Genomic DNA, 24,154 nt, shown 5'->3' on the forward strand with positions numbered 1-24,154 from the left:
AGAATTACCAAGGCTTCCTGAAAAATAAAGTTATTTTGGGGGACATAGCAATACCATATAGCTTGACATATAAAATCTTCTTTTCTTTTTTCATTTCATAAAGAAATCAAAAGTGGAAATGTTGGTTTATTTCAGCTGTATTTTATAGGACTTCATGTGCTGTGTTTAGTTGCTCATTCATGCCCTACTCTTTGAGACCCCATGGACTGTAGCCCACCAGGCTCCTCTGTCCATGGGGATTCTCTAAGCAAGAATATTGGAATGGATTGCTGTACCCTCCTCCAGGGATCTTCCCAAGTCAGGGATTGAACCCGGGTCTCCCACATTACTGGTAGATTCTTTACCATCTGAGGCACTAGGGAAGACTTCATCAGATATTCCATATTTAGTAATAAATTTTTGCTTTAACTTTTACCCATGGCTTTTCTGTTTCTAAATTTCACCTTTTTTTTTCTTCTAAAATTATTCTTACCACTATTATTTAAAGCTAAAGTCACACTACTTAATTTGGATATCTATAAATAAAGTTTAGTTACTTCTATTTGTAAAAATATTTATACTTTTCTCACTCAAGTTTATTGAATCAAAGGTGAAAAAAATTCTTCTATTTTAGAACTTTTTTTTTAAGTGGGAGAAAAGCATTAAAATATAATTTGCATATAAAATGGCAAATGGTGTTTCACATTAATGATAGCAATTTAGTAAATTTCATCCATTAAAAAGGGCATTTGTTGTTCAGTTGCTAAATTATGTCTGATTCTTTGCGACCCCATGGATGGCAGCACCCCAGGCTCCTCTATCCTCTGCTGTCTCCCAGAGCTTGCTCAAATTCATGTCCATTGGCTCAGTGATGCTATCTAACCATCTCATCCTCTGCTGCCCCCTTCTCCTTTTGGCTTCAATCTCTCCCAACATCAGAGTCTTACCAGGCCAGAAATGTTTGTGTCATAATAATAGTGTTCTAATTCAAAAGCTTTTGATTATCAACATTTCAAGAACAAATTTTATCTGTAATGCACAAGATAATAATTCTGGTTACAAAGTATTTGAATAATGACAGTCATTATAACTAATTATAAAAGGATAAACAGTAAGATGAAGTATGACAGGTTAAAACTACCACTTATAAACCATTAAGTCTCTTTTAATGTGTTATATTCAAAATATATTTTCTTGATTTTAATGACATTTGTAGGACCTTTAATTAAAATAGATGGGCACTGGTACTACATATAGATGTAAAATATAGAAAGAAAAAACTAAAATATAAACAATAGTTTTCATTAGAATAATAGAATTAGGAAGAGAATATTAGACGAAGTTATAGTAGTGTCTTAGTCACTTAAATATATTCCAAGAGGGATTTACATTTACCAGATCATTTTATTTAACCTTTTTCAATAAAAAAAGGAAATAATGTTTTTTAGACAGTTAAATTATTACTTTTTTGTTCATTTGTTTTTGCTCTCCAAAATCTCTGAGTGCTCTAACATCAAATAACAATAGAATTGTTAAATTCTTAATCCTGGTATAATTAGGAGGTTCAATAGGGAGTCCAGAAAAGAATACTTTGTAATTTAATTTTTATTTTATTTTTCTCCTTTGAGCTATATAAGGGTAGTAAATGGCCTGTTAAAATGCTTTAGAACAATTAAATTATATAGTCGGAATATTGTGATGAAATCATGTGTATTTAACCTTTTGCTTTTTGTACCTTTCTTGGTGCAGAGAATTTGGAAATATCATTATACCCTGTTGTTTAACTGCCTTTAAAAATGTTTTATGCAGAACAGATAGCTTAATTTTATGACTTTTTTGTTGATGCTATACTTTGGAGCAGAACCAAAAGGCTTCCTGACTGCCAAAGCAAATGAAGAAAATAATTTCCCTTACTGTCTTGGCAGAACATCTGTACATGATGGCTTTAAAAAACTTCTGATTTCCAGTGAGATCATTCTCTTATCTTTTCTCACCTGAGTGGACATTTGAATACAGTCCTGAGCCTGTTAAACTGTGTTAAAAAAAACAAACCAAAGCAAACTAAAGTGTAAACAACAAGAAAAGCAAAACTCAAGTGTATTATTCCTTAGGGGAGTTCTGATGTGTTGGACTTTACTGGTTAAGTGTTTATAACTTAACCCTCTACTTGTTTCCCTCTGTGAACCCAGAGTGATCTGGTTGAGACCGTCTCCTCTGCCCTCGGAAATCCTGCCACTCTTTCACACTCACTAAACTCCGTAGGCTTTCCTCCCTGATTCAGCTGCTTGTCTCATTTACTTGACCCTGATTGCAGCATTTTCATGTCAGTGACTCTCTCTCTCAGACTGTGTTGTAGGATCCTTTAGTGAACTGACTTTTTGAAGAATGTGATAAAGAAGTGTTGACTGATACAAATCTGTCAGTAGCCAATGAATAAGCAGTGATGGCATTAAAGACCCCGTGCCAGGTAGGCATTTTAGGGCTACAGAAGTAAGTCACAGCCTTGCCCTCTTCCAGCCTAACAAGAGAGCTAAAATTGGATACACATACTGTGATATCATAGGAAGAAAGTAAGAAAAACAATTCAGAGCATTAAAGGAGGGACAAATGCCTTCTGTTGAAAGTTATCTGGGAACATCATTTAAAATGAGCCTGAAGTAATGATTTCATTATTCCTAGAGCAGTCGTCATGATTAGGTTCACTGGTAGAAATAACACATTCTGGCAATCCTAGAAGGACCCTGTATTGTCTTCACCACCACAGAATATATTATTTTTTTTGTTTGTGTCAAGAACTGTGAATTTTACCTTGCTAGACAAGTCAGCCTGTCATAGTTTCATTGATGCTGGCAGAAGACCTGGGCCAGAGACAGAGGACTGTCTCCCAGTACAGCAGACTGCATGAGCCTCATGTTTCCACCCGTTGTCTTTTCCTCCTCAAGTCCCACAAAGCAAAGCAGCCTAAAGAGATGTTGGATACACAGTGAATATATGTTGCACCCACTTTACCAACTTCTATCTCAGAATACTCTCAGTCTTAAAAGGAGTCTTCTAGCAAACCTGTCCAGCCTTTGCCCAGAGGGAGACATTCCCTTTATTATCCTGATCAAGAAAAAAATCTATTTGCCCTGGAGGAGGATCTATCTCTGTCTTCCAAGGCTGTTTGAAAAGATAGCTGAAAACAAAATTAGTCAACAAAATAAAGGAATTTTCTAGAGAATGGCTCCCCCAAAACAGTGTGTTCAAATAGTCCCAGAAATAATCCACATGAAGCCAATGATTGAGGAGAATGAGGTAGTAAATTGAGGTTATTCTCTTGTCTGTATACTGTTTCAACATTGAAAAGCTGAACTTTGGTATTTTTCTCCAAAGAATTGGTTATCAAATACTTTGAAATTGTAGAAATATAGTTTAAATAAGTCTCATTTTACATAATGATGAAAAGTGAATAAAAAAGGGTGTTAATATTATAAGAAGAAAAGCCCTGCTTCTTGTAAATTAAAGATGTTAAGAATGTTAATCATTATGATTGACGGGTGAGGTATTCTCTGATTTACTCATACTAATAAGCAAATTATCTTTCCAGTGATGAATAATCCTAAAATTAATTTGTATTTTGAGTCTGTGTTTACATATGTACACACATACATTCTAGCATATCCTTTTGAATGATTTATGCATCCATAGTAAAACTATAATTCCAAAACCAAATTGAATCTCAAATTAGAATATATTTTAGAAGTCATCTGGGAAAACCTATTGCTCAGTGTCTGAATTTTTTCCAAAAAAGGATCAATAAAGTTTATAAATTCAACAGTTTCACTTCCAGCATCCTTATTCTGTAGTTGTGTTAAGGACCCTCTTCAGGCTGATGCAAGGCTGCAATTGAACCTAACATTGTTATGTTAATGTGATATCTTTCCTGAATCATTTATGCTCCATCGATAGATCTATGATATAATGAAGAGCATTGATTCTAGGCTTTTCTAAGTGTGCTTTTGGCTTTTAACTGGCTTTCTTTCGTATCCCCCTTGTTCTTTGTCTTTCTTTTTTATGTTGCAACATAACAAAATGTGCTCATGTGTTTCTGTTTGTAGTTGTTCAGTCATTAAGTCCTGTCCAACTCTTTGCGACCCCATGGACTGCAGCACACCAGGCTTCCCTGTCCTTCATTATCTCCTGGACTTTGCTCAAATTCATGTCCATTGTATTAGTGATGCCATCTATCCTTGTCATCTTCTGCCCACCCCCCTTCTCCTCCTGCCTTCAGTCTTTCCCAGCTTCAGGGTCTTTTCCAGTGAGTTGGCTCTTTGCATCAGGTGGCCAAGGTATTTAAAAGTTTATATACTGCTTGGTGAAAGCAAAGGACCACATGATGCTGGATATTGTTAGTAAGAAACTTAGGGGGCCTGTTACAGTAATAACAATATCAAAGGAATGTTGTGTTCCTATAGTTGAAACCATGTAGTGCTTACTCCTATGATAATAACTTTAATCATAACAAGATCATCATAATTAAATGCTATTGTCACCACTTTTATAAGTCCCCAGTATTTTTCATGTATTAGGGCCTGGATTTGGCTCCATAATATCTGAGTTAAGTGATAAACCTCTTGATCTTCTCAAAGAAAAAAATAAAACCAACAAAAATAAAATAAAATATAAAGTATTGACTAACACAAAAAATGAAACGGGTTTTCAGTGTAGTTTATTTTTATATGTGTTTGCATAATATTGCATTATATTTTATTTCAGATACACTGGCCAAGTACAGCACTAAAAACAGAAGAATGCATAATGAAAGGAAATGATGCTGTAAGTATTATTCACTGTAAACTAAATGTAGCATTAATTGTGGTCCTGGTCAGTGACAAAGGATTGAGTCTCTAAACCGTTATTTGTTCCTAAAAAGCATATATGCAATTCATGTAAGAGAGAAATATATATTTCTAGATATATACACATATATTATATATACACACATTCAGAAGGTGAAAGAGAAGAGTGAAAAAGCTGGCTTAAAACTCAACATTCAAAAAATGAAGATCCTGTCTACTGCTGCTGCTAAGTTGCGTCAGTCATTTCCGACTCTGTGCGACCCCTTAGACGGCAGCCCACCAGGCTCTCCTGTCCCTGGGATTCTCCAGGCAAGAACACTGGAGTGGGTTGCCATTTCCTTCTCCAATGCATGAAAGTGAAAAGTGAAAGTGAAGTCACTGAGTCGTGTCCAACTCATCGTGTCCCCATGGACTGCAGCCCACCAGGCTCCTCCATCCATGGGATTTTCCAGGCAAGAGTACTGGAGTGGGTCGCCAGTGTCCTCTCCTGAAGATCATGGCATCCGGTCCCATTACTTCAGGGCAAATAGATGAAGAAAAAAGGGAAGCAGTGACAGTTTTTATTTTGGGGAGCTCCAGAATCACTGTGGAGGTGACTGCAGCCATGAAATTAAAAGGCACTTGCTCCTTGGAAGAAAAGCTATGACAAACCTAGACAGCATATTAAAAAGCAGACATCACTTTGCCATCAAAGTTCCATCTAGTCAAAGCTATGGTTTTTCCAGTACTCATGTATGGATATGAGAGTTGGATCATCAAGAAGGCTGATTGCCAAGGAATTGATGCTTTTGAACTATGGTGCTGGAGAAGACTCTTGAGACTCCCTTGGACAGCAGAGATCCAACCAGTCCATCCTAAAGGAAATCAACCCTGAATATTCATTGGAAGAACTGATGGCCGAAGCTGAAGCTCCAAACTTTGGCCACCTGATGCGAAGAGGCAACTCATTGGAAAAGACCCTGATGCTGGGAATGATTGAGGGTAGGAAGAGAAGGAATGGGACAGAGGATCAGATGGTTGGATGGCATCACCTACTCAATGGACATGAGTCTGAGCAAACTCTGGGAGACCGTGAAAGACAGGGAAGCCTGGAATGCTGCCATCTTCTGGGGTTGCAAAGAGGCGGACATGACTTAGAGACTGAACAACAATACACACACACACACACACACACACACACACGGCTTCCCAGGTGGCACTAGTGGTAAAAAAAAAAAAAACCCGCCTGCCAATGCAGAAGATAAAAGAGATGTGGGTTCTATCCTTGGTTTCGGAAGTTCCCCTGGGGGAAGGCATGGCAAGCCACTCCAATATTCTTGCCTGGAGAATCCCATAGACAGAGGAGCCTGGGGGATACAGTCCATAGCGTTGCAAATAGCTGGACATGAATGAAGCAACTTAGCACAAACACACACATATACATACACACATATTTGATATATACATGTTCATTGTCTATGTGTACATAATTAAATATTATTTTCATTGTGGAGTTAGTGTAGGGAACCAAGGTGCCATCTAGATGTTGGTTTTATTTTCTCTTATATCTTACTATATTTAGTCAATTCATATTTATACATTCTTATAGTAATGTTTATTTCCTATGTATTAGAAAAATAATTTCAGGTAGTATCTTAAAGATAAGCTAAGCACCTTCTTTGTGAGATTTTGTTTCACGTTGATTAGTGAATTAGAAACAAATGAAGAAGCTGAAGGAGAAAAAACTAAAACCTCTTGATAGAAGATGGCAAAGGCAATAGACATCTTTATGTATTCCACATGTTTTGAGCAGATTGCCTCCTGAAGGAATCAGTATTTCATTTCTCCCTAACTTACCTTTAGTCTGTGAAAGGGAAGAGTTGGTGCAGCAGCACCAGCCCTATTCCACAGTTCTGAGCACGTGAACACAAGAGTGAAAGGACTTTTCAAACATGTTAGGTGTAACCAGCTGATATCTCAGCTCACAACTTTGGAAAAAGCACACACATCTCCTTTAGAAAGTTAACTTGTTCTTTTTTTTGTAAGAAAAAAAAGCAAAAACATGTGAAAAATTAACACACATTCTACCAACACCTCATTCTTGCATAGCAACTGGATAACAGTCAAGGAATGACTTGCTTCCTCAGTCTGCAGCATGTTGCTGGCTAACTGAACACATCCAGAGGCTGAGTCAATCTAAACCTGGCCAAGTCAGAATATGGTCTCATTGGCCCCTCAAGATGTGCCCATTTCAGGAGATGAGAAGCATGTGCTTACAGCAAGATGAGAATAGAATATTAGATTTTCCCAACTGTATGGGTCATCCATAGACTAGGATGCTATGTTAATGGGAAATTAAAGAAATAAATCTTAGTACCCCAAATAATCTGTTTATTAGCACATTACTTGTTCTTGCCAAGGGAATGCTATAATCTTAGTCATGTATGGTATGATGTTCTGTTGACTTTTTTCATCCCAATACTGTTACATGAGAGACTTTAAAAATAAGAATCTGTCTTTATAAAATATCTTTTACTGACTATTGCATCTACTAATGTCAAGGTAATATTTAGCAATAAAAGGATTTGGTATTTCTCTCATAATTTAAATGCACTGCTGCTGCTGCTGCTAAGTCACTTCAGTCGAGTCCGTCTCTGTTAGACCCCATAGACGGCAGCCCACCAAGCTCCTCTGTCCCTGGGATTAATTTGCCAACAAGGTATTTGCTAAAATTTAGTTAAGTTGGTTTGAAATAGTTTTAGAACGTTTTTTCACTTAGCGTACTCACCTAATGATTGATCTGTTAAAACTTTGTTGAGTGTGGGCTGTGTATTAGGTACTGAGTTTGTTTAACTATGGAATATAAGGATGTGCAAAACTGAGGCTCTGTTTTCTGATAAGCTTACAGTTGAATCCCATTTTAGACAAACTAGAGATCTGAGACCAAATGTGACCTGCCATAAATGAAGTTTTCTTGGAGCATATCCATATCCATTTACTTTTCTGTTGACAATGGCTGCTTTTATGCTATAGCTGCAGAAGTTAAGTAGTTGCAACAGAGACCAGATGGCCCATCAAACTAAATATATTTACTCTCTGGTTCTTTATAGAAAAAGTTTGCTGATCCCAGGACTGTAATCTTATAGTAATAGGTATAAAATGTTACTTTTACCAGTTAGTTTCCATCTGTTTACTTGAAAATTCTCTTTGAAAGTACTTTATATGAATTTATGAGTTAGAAAATACAGGACTTACTTTTCCAAACATCAGAACTCTTTGTGCCCTGAAGTCTGCATGTTTCCTTGAGGGTAATGAAACTACTTCTTCTGATTGGTCTTCTGACTTTATGTTGATTTATATGTACTTTAAAAAATAACAGTATTGATAATAATTACCTAGTGAAACACTGCCTTGGAAATCTACACCTGAATACACTTCTGACCAGTGCTTTTTAAAAAAACTCCTCAATTGTGTACTAGAATACCTCATAATGATGCACTCCCATTATTGATTGTAATTGATACCTCACTATATCCGTCTCCCTGACTTTTCTGCTGGTCATTGTCCCCTTTTCATCTGCCCCCTTTGCCTTCCCTAACCAAGGGAGGCTTATACATATGATGTCTGGCGTTAGGAAAAAAACAGTCAAAAAAAAGCTAAACATTTTTATTACACTAACCAATTCCTTCTTTTTCTCCTGGTTTTAGAATGAATGTGCAAATTATGTTCGGGTTTTACATCACTATAACAGAACGCATCTACTGACCTGCGGGACGGGAGCCTTTGACCCACTCTGTGCCTTCATCAGAGTCGGATACCATTTGGAGGTATGACAGTTTCATTCATTGCTCTGAATGAATTATCAAAAGTAATGCTTAAAATAACTTTGTTTTAAAAGAAAGGTTATGGCATTTCTTCGGATAAAAGAGAAGAGCATTTGTGATCTTCTGAATTAATTTGCTTGAGTGAGAGGCAAAAAGATTTCTTGTCAGTTACGAAATCTGTGAACCAGTTAATTCTTTATGCATTCCTTCACTGAATTAATTTGTCCAGTTAAAAATATTTCTTAATATCAAACTGTGTTCTCTATTGTGTTCTTATATGATTTGTATTGGTATAAGCACCAGAGTAGAATGAATGTATTTATATATACATATATATGGACATATATATATATATGTATACACACACATGTGTATTTGTAAATAAACTTATATAAACAAAATTACTACATACAGTATCTTTTAAAAGACATGCACAGGCTTGTTGATCCTATAATAACTCCTTTTCTTGGCCAGGTGAGTTAGGGGAGGTGGAATTCGGGTGGGGGACAGATTGCAAACTGACTTGAGATAAATAATAGTTGATGAGTGCTATCCATGTCTTCCCCTAAGATCCCACCACTAGGTGATATAGTATTATTTAAGCAAATCCCAATTGAATTCTGCTACTTGTATATATAAAGCAACAGGCTTGATGATCAGTCATATAACCCATTTCAATAAACTGGGTAAACTACCAATTCTCGTGTATTTAGGCACATGTCAAGCACTTTAGATCTCAGTTTCACTGTGAAACATACTAAACAATGTTCTGATGTCAGGATCTGTAACCTTTCCTTGTAATCGGAAGGCAGAATCCTACATCAAGATGGGACCCAGGTAAAACAGAGCTCTGAAATGATCTGTAGTTAAGCTGCTAGACTCTCTCTTTTTTAAAAAATTCTAATTCATTGACAGTTTTATGCCAATCTCCGCTGTATGGCACAGTGACTCAGGTATACACATATAGCACCCTTTTTTAAAAAATACTCTTTTCCATATGATTTATCACAGGATATTGAATCTAGTTCCCTGTGCCATACAGTAGGACCTTGATATTTATCCATTCTATATGTAATAGTTTACATCTGCTAACCCCTTGACTCTTGGACGTTTATGAAAAGGCAGCAGTGACTGTAAAGTATTTTTAGCTACCATGTATGAAGAGCAACATTCATTTCACTGATATTCCTGAAAGATTATTTCTGATATTCCTGATACTAGTTAACACTCAGGTGTACACATAATTAGCAATATCTGAAGTGCTAACTCTAAGTACCTCTAGAAAGTGCCCCTGATTGAAGCACTTCAGCTGGTAAGCATCCTTATAGGCAGGATTTTTGATTAACATATTTTAAATGTTAACAAACCACCTCTAGTTGTAGATTAAAGTTAAATAGCATACACAAAACACATCACAGTGTATTTACTAAATTATTTTAGAGTAACAATTCAAGTGATAAAATGGGAGAACTTAGGCAGAAATATAGAAGGCAAGTGAGGCTAGTGCAAAGTCAGAATATTTATATATATTCAAATATACCAAGTATACATATGTATATACATATGCATATATATATATGTACACACACACACAAACACATAAGTATACATATATACATTTCAGAATGTAGACAATTTGTGGTGCAGACCTGTTGGAAAGAAATAGGTTTTCATTTATCTGAAATGGACTTTATTTCATCTTTATTTCTGGAATATATTTTCATTTATCTGAAAATGGACTTTCTTTCATCTTTATTTCTGGAATATATTTTCCCTGAGTAGAGAATTTTGGGTTAACAGTATTTCTTTTGTTTGTTTCTTTAAGCATCTCAAAAATGCCTCATTGTCACCTAATCTCTTTCTGATGTAAGTTCAGCTTTCATTCATATTGATATCACCCTGTTTGTAATTGCTTTATCTTTCAGCAGTTTCTCTTCATCTTTGGTTTTCAGTAGTTTTTTTATACTGTGCCTATGTGTGCTGTGGTGATAGTGGAGAGATGGTATTTTTATTTCTTGGGATACTTGATAAAAAATTGATAGTTTTATTTCTTGGAATACTAAGGATTTTTGGATACAGAGTTTATATTTTACACCATATTTTTGGCCATCATTTTTCCAAATAATTCCTCTTCCTCATTCCTTCACTCTTCTTCAGGGACTTATGGAAAGATGAATATAAATAGATAGAGATAGATTGACTTTGGGGCCTTGTCCCACAGATTGCTGAGATTCTCTTCAGTCTTATTTAATCTTTTTTCCCTCTGTTTTTCAAAGTGGTTAAATACTTTACATTTGTTTTCAAGTTTCAACCCTTTCTTCCAGCATCACCAATATGCTCTTAAGACCACCCCGTTAATGGTCCATATAAATAGTGTACTTTTCAGTTCTAGAACTTTCATTTTATATATTTTCCACTTCTGGACTGAGTGCTCCCCCCTGTATTTTTATTTAGTATGACTCTTTCTTTTAACCTTTTAACATATTTTAACAGCAGTTTTCAAATCCCTGTGTGCTAATTTTAACATCTGAGTTACTTTAAGGAGATTTTGCATTGACTCATTGGAAAAGACCCTGATGCTGGGAGGGATTGGGGGCAGGAGGAGAAGGGGACGACAGAGGATGAGATGGCTGGATGGCATCACCAACTCAATGGACATGAGTTTGGGTAGGCTCTGGGAGTTGGTGATAGACACAGAGGCCTGGCGTGCTGCAGTTAATTGGGTCGCAAAGAGTCAGACACAACTGAGCGACTGAACTGAATTGCACTAACTGGTTTTTCTCTTGACTGTGAATCATGTTTTCTTTTATTTTTGCACATACAGTAATTTTTATTTAGTACTGTACATTATAAAATAGATTGTATACTTTAATTCTTGATTCTGAATTCTGTTTCCTTTGAAGCTTTTTTTTCTAGCAGCTTACTTGGCTGGATTCCCGTTCAAAATTGCTTTGCAGTCAACAACCACACATCACTTTCAAGTTTCCAGCCATTGCTTTCATGGTCTGCTTCCATATGCAGTTCAGGTGTCAGCTAAGGACTTGGGAGAGAGTATATTCACATATTTCAGGGCACCTTCTTCAGTTTCTAGATATAACTTCCTACTTTTAAGTTGATCTGATACCTTAAATCTATGTCCTATGTCTTTCCAAGCTAGAAGGTCTCCAGCTTTCTGCTTGAGTTCTATCCATTCCTTAGTCAGGAATGGAGATTAATTAATCAGGAGATTTTCTTGAATGAAAAACTCTAATCTTTGTCTGCTCTTAACTGATTTCCATTGCCTTCAAATGATTGGTTTTTTTTTTTTTTTTTACTTAGTCAACATTATTTGTGGAAATTAGTTCAGTACAAACTGTGTCATTAGTAGAAGTGAAACTCCATGTAATTCACCTTCATACACATAATGTTGAATATTTTTCTCATATAACTATCTAAATACTAGGTCTGATTAAAAACATATTTTGAAAAAAAGAAAAGTATGTTTCAAAAAGGAGTATGTGGCAGATGATAATAAGGGCAGTGAGAGATTTATTCCCAAAACTCTATCTGGAGGCTTGATAAAATTTCATATAAGAGAGTGAAAATTACAAATTGTTGTAGGCAAGAAAAATGTTTAAAAAACACAAAGATAGCATATAGGGAATAGGTTCATAGAATTAGTTCAGTTGGTTGGGAAACAACAGAAGATAAAGCCGGGCAAATTGGTGGAGGATTTTAATACTAGACAGTGGCATTCTGCAGTTATTTCTAGAAAAAGCATAGAAACGGTGAGCAGTTTGAGCAGAGTGTTTGATTGACATGTCATTAGTAATATTTAGGATTGATTCAAGTGGAGAGGGATGAAAGAGAGAAATTAAAGGGAACTGCTATAAGAGTCTTCGTGAGAGATCACAAGGATATTTGAGTGTTGTCACAATAGCAAAGGAAAGGAAGTGTGGGACTGATGTGAGAAGACACTCAGCAGGAGTTTATATAACTTAACATTTTATCAGATGTTGCTGACAAAAAGGAATCAGAAAGCAATTCCAATTTTATTTCTTGATCATTGGGAAGAAAAACAAAGTCTAAAAGCAAGAGAGAATTAAGAAGCTAGAGAACATAAAAAAAATACTTAGTGTTTCTCAATTATAACTATTTTATTTCCATGTATAGTTATTTAAAATATTGATCCTGGAGCTAGGATAGCATGTTGTCAGAATAGGTTGAGTTGTTGAACCCTAGGAAGTTAAAGATCCCTGAAGGATTTTCTTTGTCTCTCTGCCCTATTTTCTTTATTTTCTTCTCTCACCTCCCTTCTCTGCAGTTCACTTTATCCAGGTATTTAATTTGGAAAGTAGCATTTTTTTTATATGACAGAATGTTTAGGGAATATTAATGAGTAGACTGAGCAGATCAGTGTAAGGCAAATCAGTTTAGTGCAACTAAAATCATTTGTAAAAGGAACAAAATAATAGACAACATCGTCAGTGCTACAAGAGAGGGCAGTTTTGGTACAGGGATGAGTACTTAGAATGTAGATGAAGAAGTGACTGAATAGTGAAAATAAAGGCAGTAATATTGCCAATTTAATCCAGAAATAGAATTGTTAAGGAAAAGAAATATGGAGAAGGATATAAAACTGGAATGTTGATCAGACATAGAGATCAGACTTGTGATTGCTGGATTGGGTGGGGGGCAGAGGGAAGGATTAGGATTTGGAATTAGCAGATGTAAACTGTTATATATAGAAGGGATAAACAACAAGGTCCTACTGTTTAGCAGAGGAAACTATATTCAATGTCATGTGACAAACCACAATGGAAAAGGGTTTACTGTATAGTAAATTGAATCACAGCATTGTAAATCAACTGTACTTCAATACAATTAAAAACAACAACAAAAAGTGGAATGTTGAAAGAAGGGTTTTCTTAGGATAGTAGACAAGGAAACTTATTTATGAACAAGAGAATATGATCATTTTCCTTCTTGGAGATAAGAAGGGTTGGATAAGGAGCAAGATTGAAAGGAGAGATACTGTCTGCTAATCACTGAGCGATCTCATTAACAGTTGGATATAAAGGGCTCTATTAGCCTTTGCCCTGCTTCATTCCATACTCCAAGGTCAAATTTGCCTGTTACTCCAAGTGTTTCTTAACTTCCTACTTGTGCATTCCAGTCCCCTATAATGAAAAGGACATCTTTTGAGGGTGTTAATTCTAGAAGGTCTTATAGGTCTTCATAGAACCATTCAACTTCAGCTTCTTCAGCATTACTGGTTGGGGCATAGACTTGGATTACCAAGATATTGAATGGTTTGCCTCGGAAACGAACAGAGATCATTTTGTTGTTCTTGAGACTGCATCCGAGTACTGTGTTTCAGACGCTTTTGGTGACTATGATGGCTACTCCATTTCTTTTAGGGTATTCTTGCCCACAGTAGTAGATATAATGGTCATCTGAGTTAAATTCACCCATTCCAGTCCATTTTAGTTTGCTGATTCCTAAAATGTTGATGTTCATTCTTGCCATCCCCTGTTTGATCACTTCCAGTTTGCCTTGATTCATGGACCTAACATTCCAGGTTCCTATGCAATATTGCTCTTTACAGCATCGGACCTTGCTTCCACTACCAGTCACATCCACAACTGGGTGGTGTTTTTGCTTTGGTTCTATCTCTTCATTCTTTCTGGAGTTATTTCTCCACTGATCTCCAGCAGCATATTGAGCACCTACTGACCTGGGGAGTTCATCTTTCATTGTCCTCTCTTTTGCTTTTTCATACTGTTCATGGGGTTCTCAAGGCAGGAATACTGAAGTGGTTTGCTATTCCCTTCTCCAGTGGACCACATTTTGTCAGAACTCTCCACCATGACCCCTCCGTCTTGGGTAGCCGTACACATCATGGCTCATAGGTTCATTGAGTTAGACAAGGCTGTGGTCCATGTGATTAGATTGGTTAGTTTTCTGTGATGGTGGTTTTCAGTCTGTCTGCCCTTTGATGGAGAAGGATAAAAGGCTTATGAAATCTCCCTGATGGGATAGACTGACTGAGGGGGATACTGGGTCTTGTTCTGATGGGTGGGGCCATGCTCAGTAAATCTTTCATCCAATTTTCTGTTGATATGTGGAGCTATGTTTCCTCCCTGCTATTTACCTGGGGGCAAACTATGGTGGAGGTAATGAAGATAATGGTGACCTCTCTCAAAAGATCCCAGGCATGTACCGCTACAATCTGTGCCCCCAACCCTGCAGCAGGCCACCACCGACCCACACCTTCACCAGAGACTTCCGGACACCCATCGGCAAGTCTCCTGTGGGGTCACTGTTCCTTTCTCCTGGTCCTGGTGCACACAGGGTTCTGTTCGTGCCTCCAGGAGTCTAATTCCCAGTCCTGTGTAAGTTCTGGCAGCTCTATAGTGGGGTTAATGGCGACCTCCTCCAAGAGGACTTATGCCATACCCACACCCAGAGCCCCTGTCCCTGCCGCAGACCACTGCCGACCTGTACCTCCATAGGTGATGCTCAAACACAGTTCTGTCTCAGTCTCTGTGGGGGCCCTGGGTCCTAGTGCACACAAGGTTTGTTTGAGACCTCTGAGCTTATTAAAAAGCAGAGACCGTTCCTTTGCCAATAAAGGTCCATCTAGTCAAAGTTATGGTTTTTCCAGTAGTCATGTATGGATGTGAGAGTTGGACTATAAAGAAAGCTGAGCACCAAAGAATTGATGCTTTTGCACTGTGGTGTTGGAGAAGACTCTTGAGAGTCCCTTGGGCTGCAAGGAGATCCAACCAGTCCATCCTAAAGGAAATCAAAACTGAACTGAATGTTCATTGGAAGGACTGATGTTGAATCTGAAACTCCCAATACTTGGCCACCTAATACGAAGAGCTGACTCATTTGAAAAGACCCTGATGCTGGGAAAGATTGAAGGCAGGAAGAGAAGGGGGCAACAGTGGATGAGATGGTTGGATGGCATCACTGACTCAGTGGACATGAGTTTGAGAAAACCCCGGGAGTTGGTAATGGACAGGGAGGCCTGGCATTCTGTGGTTCATGGGATCGCAAAGAGTCAGACATGACTGAGCAACTGAACTGAACTGAACTGAACTGATAAAGGCCTATTTTTCAAGAGAGAAACCCGAACTAGAAATGCAGAGTTGAGGATTAACAGCCTATATATGCGTGAAAGCTGAGCTCTTTAGGTATGATATCATTGGTTAGGAAGAGAATTTGAGTAAAAAGTGAAAATAACTGAATATAGTGCCCAGAAACATCAATATTTGAAAGAATAGTGGAGGAAGAAAAACAAAGGAATCTATTGAGAAGTTGACTACGAGGGTTAGGAGAAGCATAGGAGAGTGAGATAACGCAGAAATGAGGAAGTGATCACCATTGTTTGAAGTCTCAAAGAGTTAGTGTCATTGTATATAGAAAGTCTTTGGAGACATTTATGAAAGGAATTTCAATAAAATTTGGAGGCAAATCATGATTTTCTGGCATAAAGAGTAGAAACCAACTTTCTCTTGAATTACGTTTATCTTTTTTCATTTCAGTATTTTTATTTTTTTTTACTGAAGTATAATATAAATTTAAGAAGTATACAGAATGTGAATGTATTGCTAGATCATTTTCACAAATTGAATGCCCCTGTGTAATGGACACCAAATCAAATAATTTCTTTTTATTTTTTAATTTTGTTTTCACTCTTTTTCTTTCCTCATGAATTCTTGGTTTTGTTTTTTTTTTTCGCTTATGCCTCTTCTAGTTTAGTCTTCATTTCAGTGTCCTTCCTGAATTCTTTCACTTCATTTTTTATTTTTTCTAATTTTGATTTATGTTTTCTTTTATTTCTTGTATCTTTCCTAATTTATTTCAGCTTGTATTGAAATATTATGTTTGATTATCATATCTATTTTGTGGTGTGCCTTTTTAACAAGCTTTCTATGATAATGTTTTTCTGTTTCTTATTCTTTTATAGTAACATACTGGATTCAGGTAGTATCTTTTTTTACTGTTCATTTTTATATAAAATTAGTTTTCCTGAATTTTTAAAAAGAAAATATGGACCAGAATAGATGTATGTCTAGCCTCACTTTTTAGAACTCACCATTCTGTTTTGTCAAATGTTCAAAAATATGGCGATAAAGATATAGATATGGATATAGATACAGAATATAGATGTGAACATGGATACAGATATAGATATTCTTCTGACTTCTCTTCCTCTTTTGTCTGGATATTGCTTTCCCTTCACCTTCTTTATTACCTTCTTGGGCAAATTACATTCTACTCTTAGCAGTTTCTACTTGGAAGGGAAGCAGGCTACTTAATTTTGGGGATTCAAGGCCTCTATTCTTCCCACAGGTCCCTTGCAATCACCCACAGATTTAATCAGCAAGAATTTTCAGCTGCCATTCTAAAATGATGCTATTCTACACTACTTACTGGAGATGTGAGAGGTCTTATCACATTTGACAAAATCTGATTGCTTCTCTCTGCTTCCTCCTGTAAGATATTAACACCCTGTGTGTCTTATAGCTTGCTATAGTTCATCCACTCCTGCTGGTAACTTGGGAGCTCATGAAGATGTCTTCATAGTCACTTTGCTGTAGGTGTTGTTTTGGCATTTCTGCTTGATCCATCTGTTTTCCTGGGAGAATTTACAGAGAATAAAATGTATGCCTCTGCTGCTATCCTCTCAAAAATCTAGTGATACTGAATTCAGTCTCTTACTGCTTGCTGTATGATGGGCCAGTAAATGGAGAGACAAGTTGTTGAAGCAAGTGACTTTATTTGGAAAGAATAGTGACTTTATTTGGAAAGCCAGCAAACCAAGAAGATACTAAATTAATGTCCCAAGGAACCATCTTACCCAAGTTAGATTTGGGCTTCTTTTATCCTAAAAGGGGAGGGGTGTTACTGACTGTCACAAAATTTTTGGTGCTGGAATCTTTTGTTGTTGCAGCTATCCGTGTAGGTCTGGTCACATGCTCCTATAAATCTCCAATAAAGCAAATGCTATTCTCTGTCCTACAGCTTTTTCTCTCTGAACAAATGGACTTTTAAAGGTCAGAACCCTGAGAGTAGAGAGTAGGCTGTCCTATGTATTTCAAGCTATAGGAAACATTCTTTTACAAAAAGTGCAGAGCTAGCATGGCTAAGCACAAGCAACAGAGCACAAAGGTTAGAATTAAAGGAATAGATCCAATATGCAGTTAGGTTTGTTTTTCTCTGCTGACACTAAGAGCGCCTTTCAAATAGTAAATGCTATACAAATATAAAATACTATAGGTTTTCATCTACCTCTAATTTTATTCACCTTTCGAAGAAAATGGAAATTGTGGGTTGAATATAGAGGTTCAGACAAAAAAAATCCCAGAGATTCAGCTATAATATGTAGGTTTCTAGAGAACTGGCAAAGGCCTTAAACTGAGGCAGAATGGAGATTGCTTTTGTTACTTAACAGACTACGTTTCTCTTAGAACACAGTGACTTTATCACAGAGATATTTGCGTTCTACTATTTGTATTCGTTTTCTGTGTTGCAAAACACATTACCAAAAGTTTGGCAGCTTCAAACAGCACACATTTATCATCTCACAGATTCTGTGGGGCAGGAGGAGGCCAGGCATTGCTTAACTAGCTTCCCTGCTCCGTGACTCTGAATACTGACAGCAAGGTATGGCCCGGGCTGCCTCTTTCTGGCACTCAGGATCATTTCCCATGGGCTTGTGGTTGACAGAATTCAGTTCCTTGCAGTTGTAGGACCTGAGTTTCCATTTTCTTGATGGCTGTCACTCAGAGGTTGCTCTCAGCTCCTAAAGGCCCACCAGCAGTTCTTTGCCATGTGACCCTATCAGATCATGACAATGTACGCCTTTGAAGGCAGCAGGAGAATCTTCTGTCCAGTTTACTAAAAGCAAGTTATATAATATAACCTAATCATGAGAACTACTATACCGTCACCTTATAAAATAATATAATCTAGAGAGGGCTTTTCCACCATGTCTGCAGTTCTTGACCATAACCAGGGTGTGGTAGTTATACTGAACATCCAACTGTAAGAGGAAGTGGGAATGTTAGATACCATTTGTATTCTCTCTACCATATTCTCCCTTACATATCTTCTTACAAAACGGAGATTGTGTCAGTGCAAGTGTTTTCAGTTCAGTTCAGTTGCTCAGTCATGACTCTTTGCAACCCCATGAAATGCAGCATGCCAGGCCTCCCTGTCCATCACCAACTCCCAGAGCTTGCCCAAACCCATGTCCATCGAGTCGGTGATGCCATTCAACCATCTCATCCTCTGTCGTCCCCTTCTCCTCCTGCCCTCAATCTTTCCCAGCATCAGGGTCTTTTCAAATGAGTCAGCTCTTCACATCAGGTGGCCAAAGTATTGGAGTTTCAACTTCAGCATCAGTCTTTCCAAAAAATATTTAGTGTTTTAAGAGGATGTTTCTTGGTAAGCAAGCAAATGCACATAGCAAAGGGTGAGAAATAGTCATTTTTTTTCTAAACCTTGTCCATGACTCTCCTCTTAAAAGAAACTCTTTTTCCTCCTTGTAAGAATTATAAAGACCAAGGAATGAGTATGTGGGCCACCTCCAGATTGTTGCATGCCCAAATGTGGGAAAGTTTGATTGTCCTCAGGCCTTTAGCATTTGAATAAGAATTGCTGTAGTATTTCATCGTTGTTGTTCAGTCGCTAAATAGTGTCTGATTCTTTGCAACTCCATGGGCTGCAGCTTGCCAGGCTTCCCTGTCTTTCACCCTGTCCCAGACAGCATTGGACTTTACTTTCACGACCAGACACATCCACAACTGAGCATCATTTCTGCTTGACCCAGCCGCTTCGTTCTTTCTAGAGCTATTAGTAATTGCCCTCGACTCTTCCCCTGTAGCATATTGGACACCTTCTGGCCGGGAGTTGGGGAGGGAGCTTATACATCGTTTTGCCTTTTCATATGGTTCATGGGGTCCCAGGGGCAAGAATACTGGAATGGTTTGCCATTCCCTCCTCCAGTGAGCTGCTTTTTGTCAGAGCTCTTCACTATGACCCATCCATTTTGGGTAGCCCTGCATGGCGTTCCTCACAGCTTCATTGAGTTACTTAGGCCCCTTTGCTACGACAAGGTTGTGATCCCTGTATTTCATTCAGTTTAGCTCAGTTCAGTCACTCTGTCGTGTCCGACTCTTTGTAACCCCATGGACAGCAGCACGCCAGGCCTCCCTGTCCATCACCAACTCCCGGAGTTTACTCAAACTCATTGAGTTGGTGATGCCATCCAACCTTCTTATCCTCTGTCATTCCCTTCTCCTCCTGCCTTCAATCTTTCCCAGCATCAGGGTCTTTTCAAATGAATCAGTTCTTCACATCAGGTGGCCAAAGTATTGGAGTTTCAGCTTCAACATCAGTCCTTCAATGAATATTCAGGACTGATTTCTCTTTGCAGTCCAAGGGGCTCTCAAGAGTTTTCTCCAACACCACAGTTCAAAAGCATCAATTTTTTAATTCTCAGCTTTTTTTATAGTCCAACTCTCACATCCATACATAACTACTGGAAAAACCATAGCTTTGACTAGATGGACCTTTGTTGGCAAAGTAATGTCTCTGCTTTTTAATATGGTGTCTAAGTTGGTCATAGCTTTTCTTCCAGGGAACAAGCATCTTTTAATTTCATGGCTGCAGTCACCACTTGCAGTGATTTTGGAGCCCCCCAAAATAAAGTCTGTCAGTGTTTACTGTTTCCCCACCTATTTGCCATGAAGTAATGGGACCAGATGCCATGATCTTCATTTTCTGAATATTGAGTTTTAAGCCAACTTTTTCACTCTTGTCTTTCACTTTCATCAAGAGGCTCTTTAGTTCTTCTTCACTTTCTGCCATAAGGGTGGGGTCATCTGCATATCTCAGGTTATTGATATTTCTCCAGGCAATCTTGATTCTAGCTTGTGCTTCATCCAGCCCAGCGTTTCTCATGATGTACTCTGCATATAAGTTAAATATGCAGGGTGACAATATACAGCCTTGATGTACTGCTTTCTCTATTTGGAACCAGTTTGTTGTTGCATATCCAGTTCTAACTGTTGCTTTCTGACCTGCATACAGATTTCTCAAGAGGCAGGTCGGGTGGTCTGGTATTCCCATTTCTTTACGAATTTTTCAGAGTTTGTTGTGGTCCACACAGTCAAAGGCTTTGGCATAGGCAATAAAGCAGAAGTAGATGTTTTTCTGAAACTCTCTTGCTCATATTTCATTAGTATAGCATAAATTTTCTCAGTGTATTTTTATTTAAAGTTTATTATATCAGTTTTTAAATTTGCAGACTAAAGTCATTATGCAAATGTGTTTGACACCAAGTTGATAATGTGCTTTTTGATTTTCAGTATATGGTTTTGACACACATTTCATCTAGTACAGAAAGTAGCAGCTCAACTATTCAAATTGGGATACTGTCAGCTTCAAAATCAAGAATTATACATATACCTCATCCAATCTAAGTCCCTTTGAAAATATGTTAGAAACTGTCTCAAGTATTATTTTTATATAGTTAATCCACATTTGTACTTCATAGACTAGAAATTATGTATTTTTCTAATTGTTTGTATTCCCTAGTTAAATATTTTGTGATGTGCCAGTAAAAGATTACTATCCAGACATAACAGTTTCTTGCCTTTGTAGAGTCACATGTTTTGTAATATTATCTTACGATTCCCTTTGAGCTTGAACCCTTTATTTTTCAATAATTATTTAAAATATCTTTTTGGGCAACAATACTTCAAGTATCGAAAATAGATTGAAATATCATATTATGACCACATGGATTTTTATCAGATATATTTTCCTCACAGGTGCTTAATAGTTATTTCTTAGCAGATTAAGGGCTTCACTTGTAGCTCAGCTGGTAAAGAATCCACCTGCAATGCAGGAGACCCTGGGTTCAATCCCTGGGATGGGTAGGTCCCCTGGAGGAGGGCATGGCAACCCACTCCAGTATTTTTGCCTGGAGAATCCCCATGAACAGAGAAGCTTTCAGGCTCCAGGCCATGGGGTCACAAAGAGTCAGACACTACTGAGTGACTGACACACACAGCAGATTAAATTTTAGTTTCTGCCTATAGTACAGAATCAGAATTCCATTGGGAGAGCCAACAAAGCTAATAACAGTTTCTAGAAGTTGAAAAAGTTACCCATTAGGCTTACGTGACTGCTATTAATAGTTCATTTTACACAACTGAGATCAGTATAGCCATGCATTTAATATTTCTTGTGTTTTTCACAAAGAAATGTGAGTATTTTGATTTTACAAATTATTTTGTTCACACAAAAGTTGGGTTTTCTTATACCCAACTTTTAAACATACAAAATTTCAAAGATTTCCAGATTTGTTCCCTTAAAGGTTTTCTGTTATGTCCTTATTTATTTCTATTTGTTTACCTGCAGTTATTTTAACAGTTGGTGAAAAAATGTTGAATGTAATAATTTTAAAGCAATTTCATAAAAATCTAGGGTGGGCAAGTAGCCATTTGAATAGAATAAATACATGAAAATTTACACTTAGCAATATTTTTTAAAATTATTCTTATATGTTAAATTTGCTGTTGGTTAACAAAAATGTTCAGATTAGAATTTGCACCAAGATATTTTTATAAATCTTATTGCTTGCATGTTTTCATGGGCAACTATGGCCTATAATTTATTGATAGACATGTGAAAATAATATATAGAAATATTTTATTGACTTAAAAATTATGGTAATTTATTTTATAACCCATTTCAAATAGGTGACTTAAAGGTCATATGTATGCCCTTATAAAGTCATGTTTATGTTTTGTTCTGACCTCAGTCTCTGAGGTTTTCATTCTGGAGACCATATGCTATATAGGTATTTTTTACTGGAGGGGTAATGGAAATTATACCCAATAAACATAGTGATTACCTAACAATAATACTTTTTATTGAAGCAGGATGAATGGAAATATTTTATTCTTTGGACTAGATATTAAAATTTAAATGTGAAAAAGGAAATTATTTACACTAATATGGTAGTTGTCAAATAAATACAATGTATCAATAGTTTAAAAGAAAAGATATCCTAATTTGTGTAACTCTATGGCTGATTCATATCAATGTATGACAAAACCCACTGAAAAATAAAAATTTAAAAAAAAAATAAAAAAAAAAAAAAAGAAAAGATATCCTAAGAGTTCTTTTCAGAAGGAAAAATACTTTTTATTTCTCTTCTTTTGTATCTTAAAAAAATACATTTTTTGAGTAAGTGAAAATGGTTAATATACATTTCATAGCACATTGTATCAAGATTTTTTTATTTAGAAGTCAGCATTTGAAGACTTAAATAGCAATTAATATCTTAAAAGAAATTGTATATCTTGTCCATTAGGTGTTCAGTCATTTTCTACAGTGTTTTTCTGCTTTCTTTACTGCAAATCAAAAGATGTTTTTCAATGCAACTGGTAGAAAAGGCAATTGTTACAATCCCTGTTAAATAAGAAAGTGAGCATGACACTTTCTCCAGGAACTTGCAGTCTATTATTTTTATGAGTTTTAACATCCCTAAGGTTATTTAAAAATGTCTCAGGTATAGGGATTGTTCCTTCAGGATCTTTCTCTTCTGTCAGACTTGAAAGTGAAAGCCAGTTGCATGATCTTTTGCTGGGAAGGAAAAGAGGATTCCTTAGGCTAGTTTTTGTCCAAGAATGATGATATGAAAACTTTTGGAAAGGCAGACTGCTTGAGAAACTTCCCTTACAGCTCACGCTTGTGCGTGCTCTGCAGGTGAGGCAGTGAGTGGGAAACCCCACTCTCTAGCCCCAGGTGCCTGCAATCAAAGAGAAGGTACAGAGAAAAGCAAGTGAAACTGTATTGCTGTGCTGATTTTCTAATGGTCCCTGGGGATGAGGCACCAGGCTAGGCGTGGATTCTAATTAAAGAAGTAGCAGGTCAGATCCTCAGGGAGCAGTGAGTTCTGCCATATGGGCTATTCTTTTCCCACAATACATAGACTACATGGAAAAAGTCAATAAAATCAAAAGTGAAAGTGTTCCAGTGCCAACTTTTGCCCACCTCTTTTGTAGCATCCCTCTCTGTTAATAGTTTGATGTTTATTTTTCCAAACACATGTGTATATATGTGTGATAGCAAAACATGTACTCTATTTGAACTTCTGATTTTGTTAATTTTTGCTCAAAAATATTTCACAGACATTCCTATTTATATATTTGGACATAATAATTCTATCTCATTCATTTAAATGGTGCATGTCATAGCATATGTTACACTTAATATAATTAAGTGACTTTTTTTTCTTTTTATTTTTTTTATTGTAGGCTGATTGCTTTACAGAATTTTGTTGTTTTCTATCAAATCTCAACATGAATCAGCCATAGGTATACATATATCCCCTCCCTTTTGAACCTCTTTCCCATCTCCTGCCCCATCCCACCCTCTAGACTGATACAAAGCCCCTGTTTGAGTTTCCTGAACCATACAGCAAATTCCTGTTGGCTATCTATTTTAAATATGGTAATGTAAGTT

General features: G+C 36.9%; 1 protein-coding gene across 1 annotated transcript in view; it reads left to right on the plus strand.

Annotated features, from left to right (window-relative positions):
• Positions 1-24,154, plus strand: part of SEMA3E (semaphorin 3E) — a 268,791-nt gene that overhangs the window by 151,816 nt on the left and 92,821 nt on the right. The window contains exons 3-4 of the mRNA XM_065939685.1: positions 4,735-4,794; positions 8,504-8,623. Of these exons, the coding sequence (XP_065795757.1) occupies positions 4,735-4,794; positions 8,504-8,623 (180 nt within the window). The remainder of the gene's footprint in view (positions 1-4,734; positions 4,795-8,503; positions 8,624-24,154) is intronic.

This window comes from Muntiacus reevesi, chromosome 6 (assembly GCF_963930625.1).
Source record: "Muntiacus reevesi chromosome 6, mMunRee1.1, whole genome shotgun sequence".
Taxonomy (NCBI): Eukaryota; Metazoa; Chordata; class Mammalia; order Artiodactyla; family Cervidae; genus Muntiacus; species Muntiacus reevesi.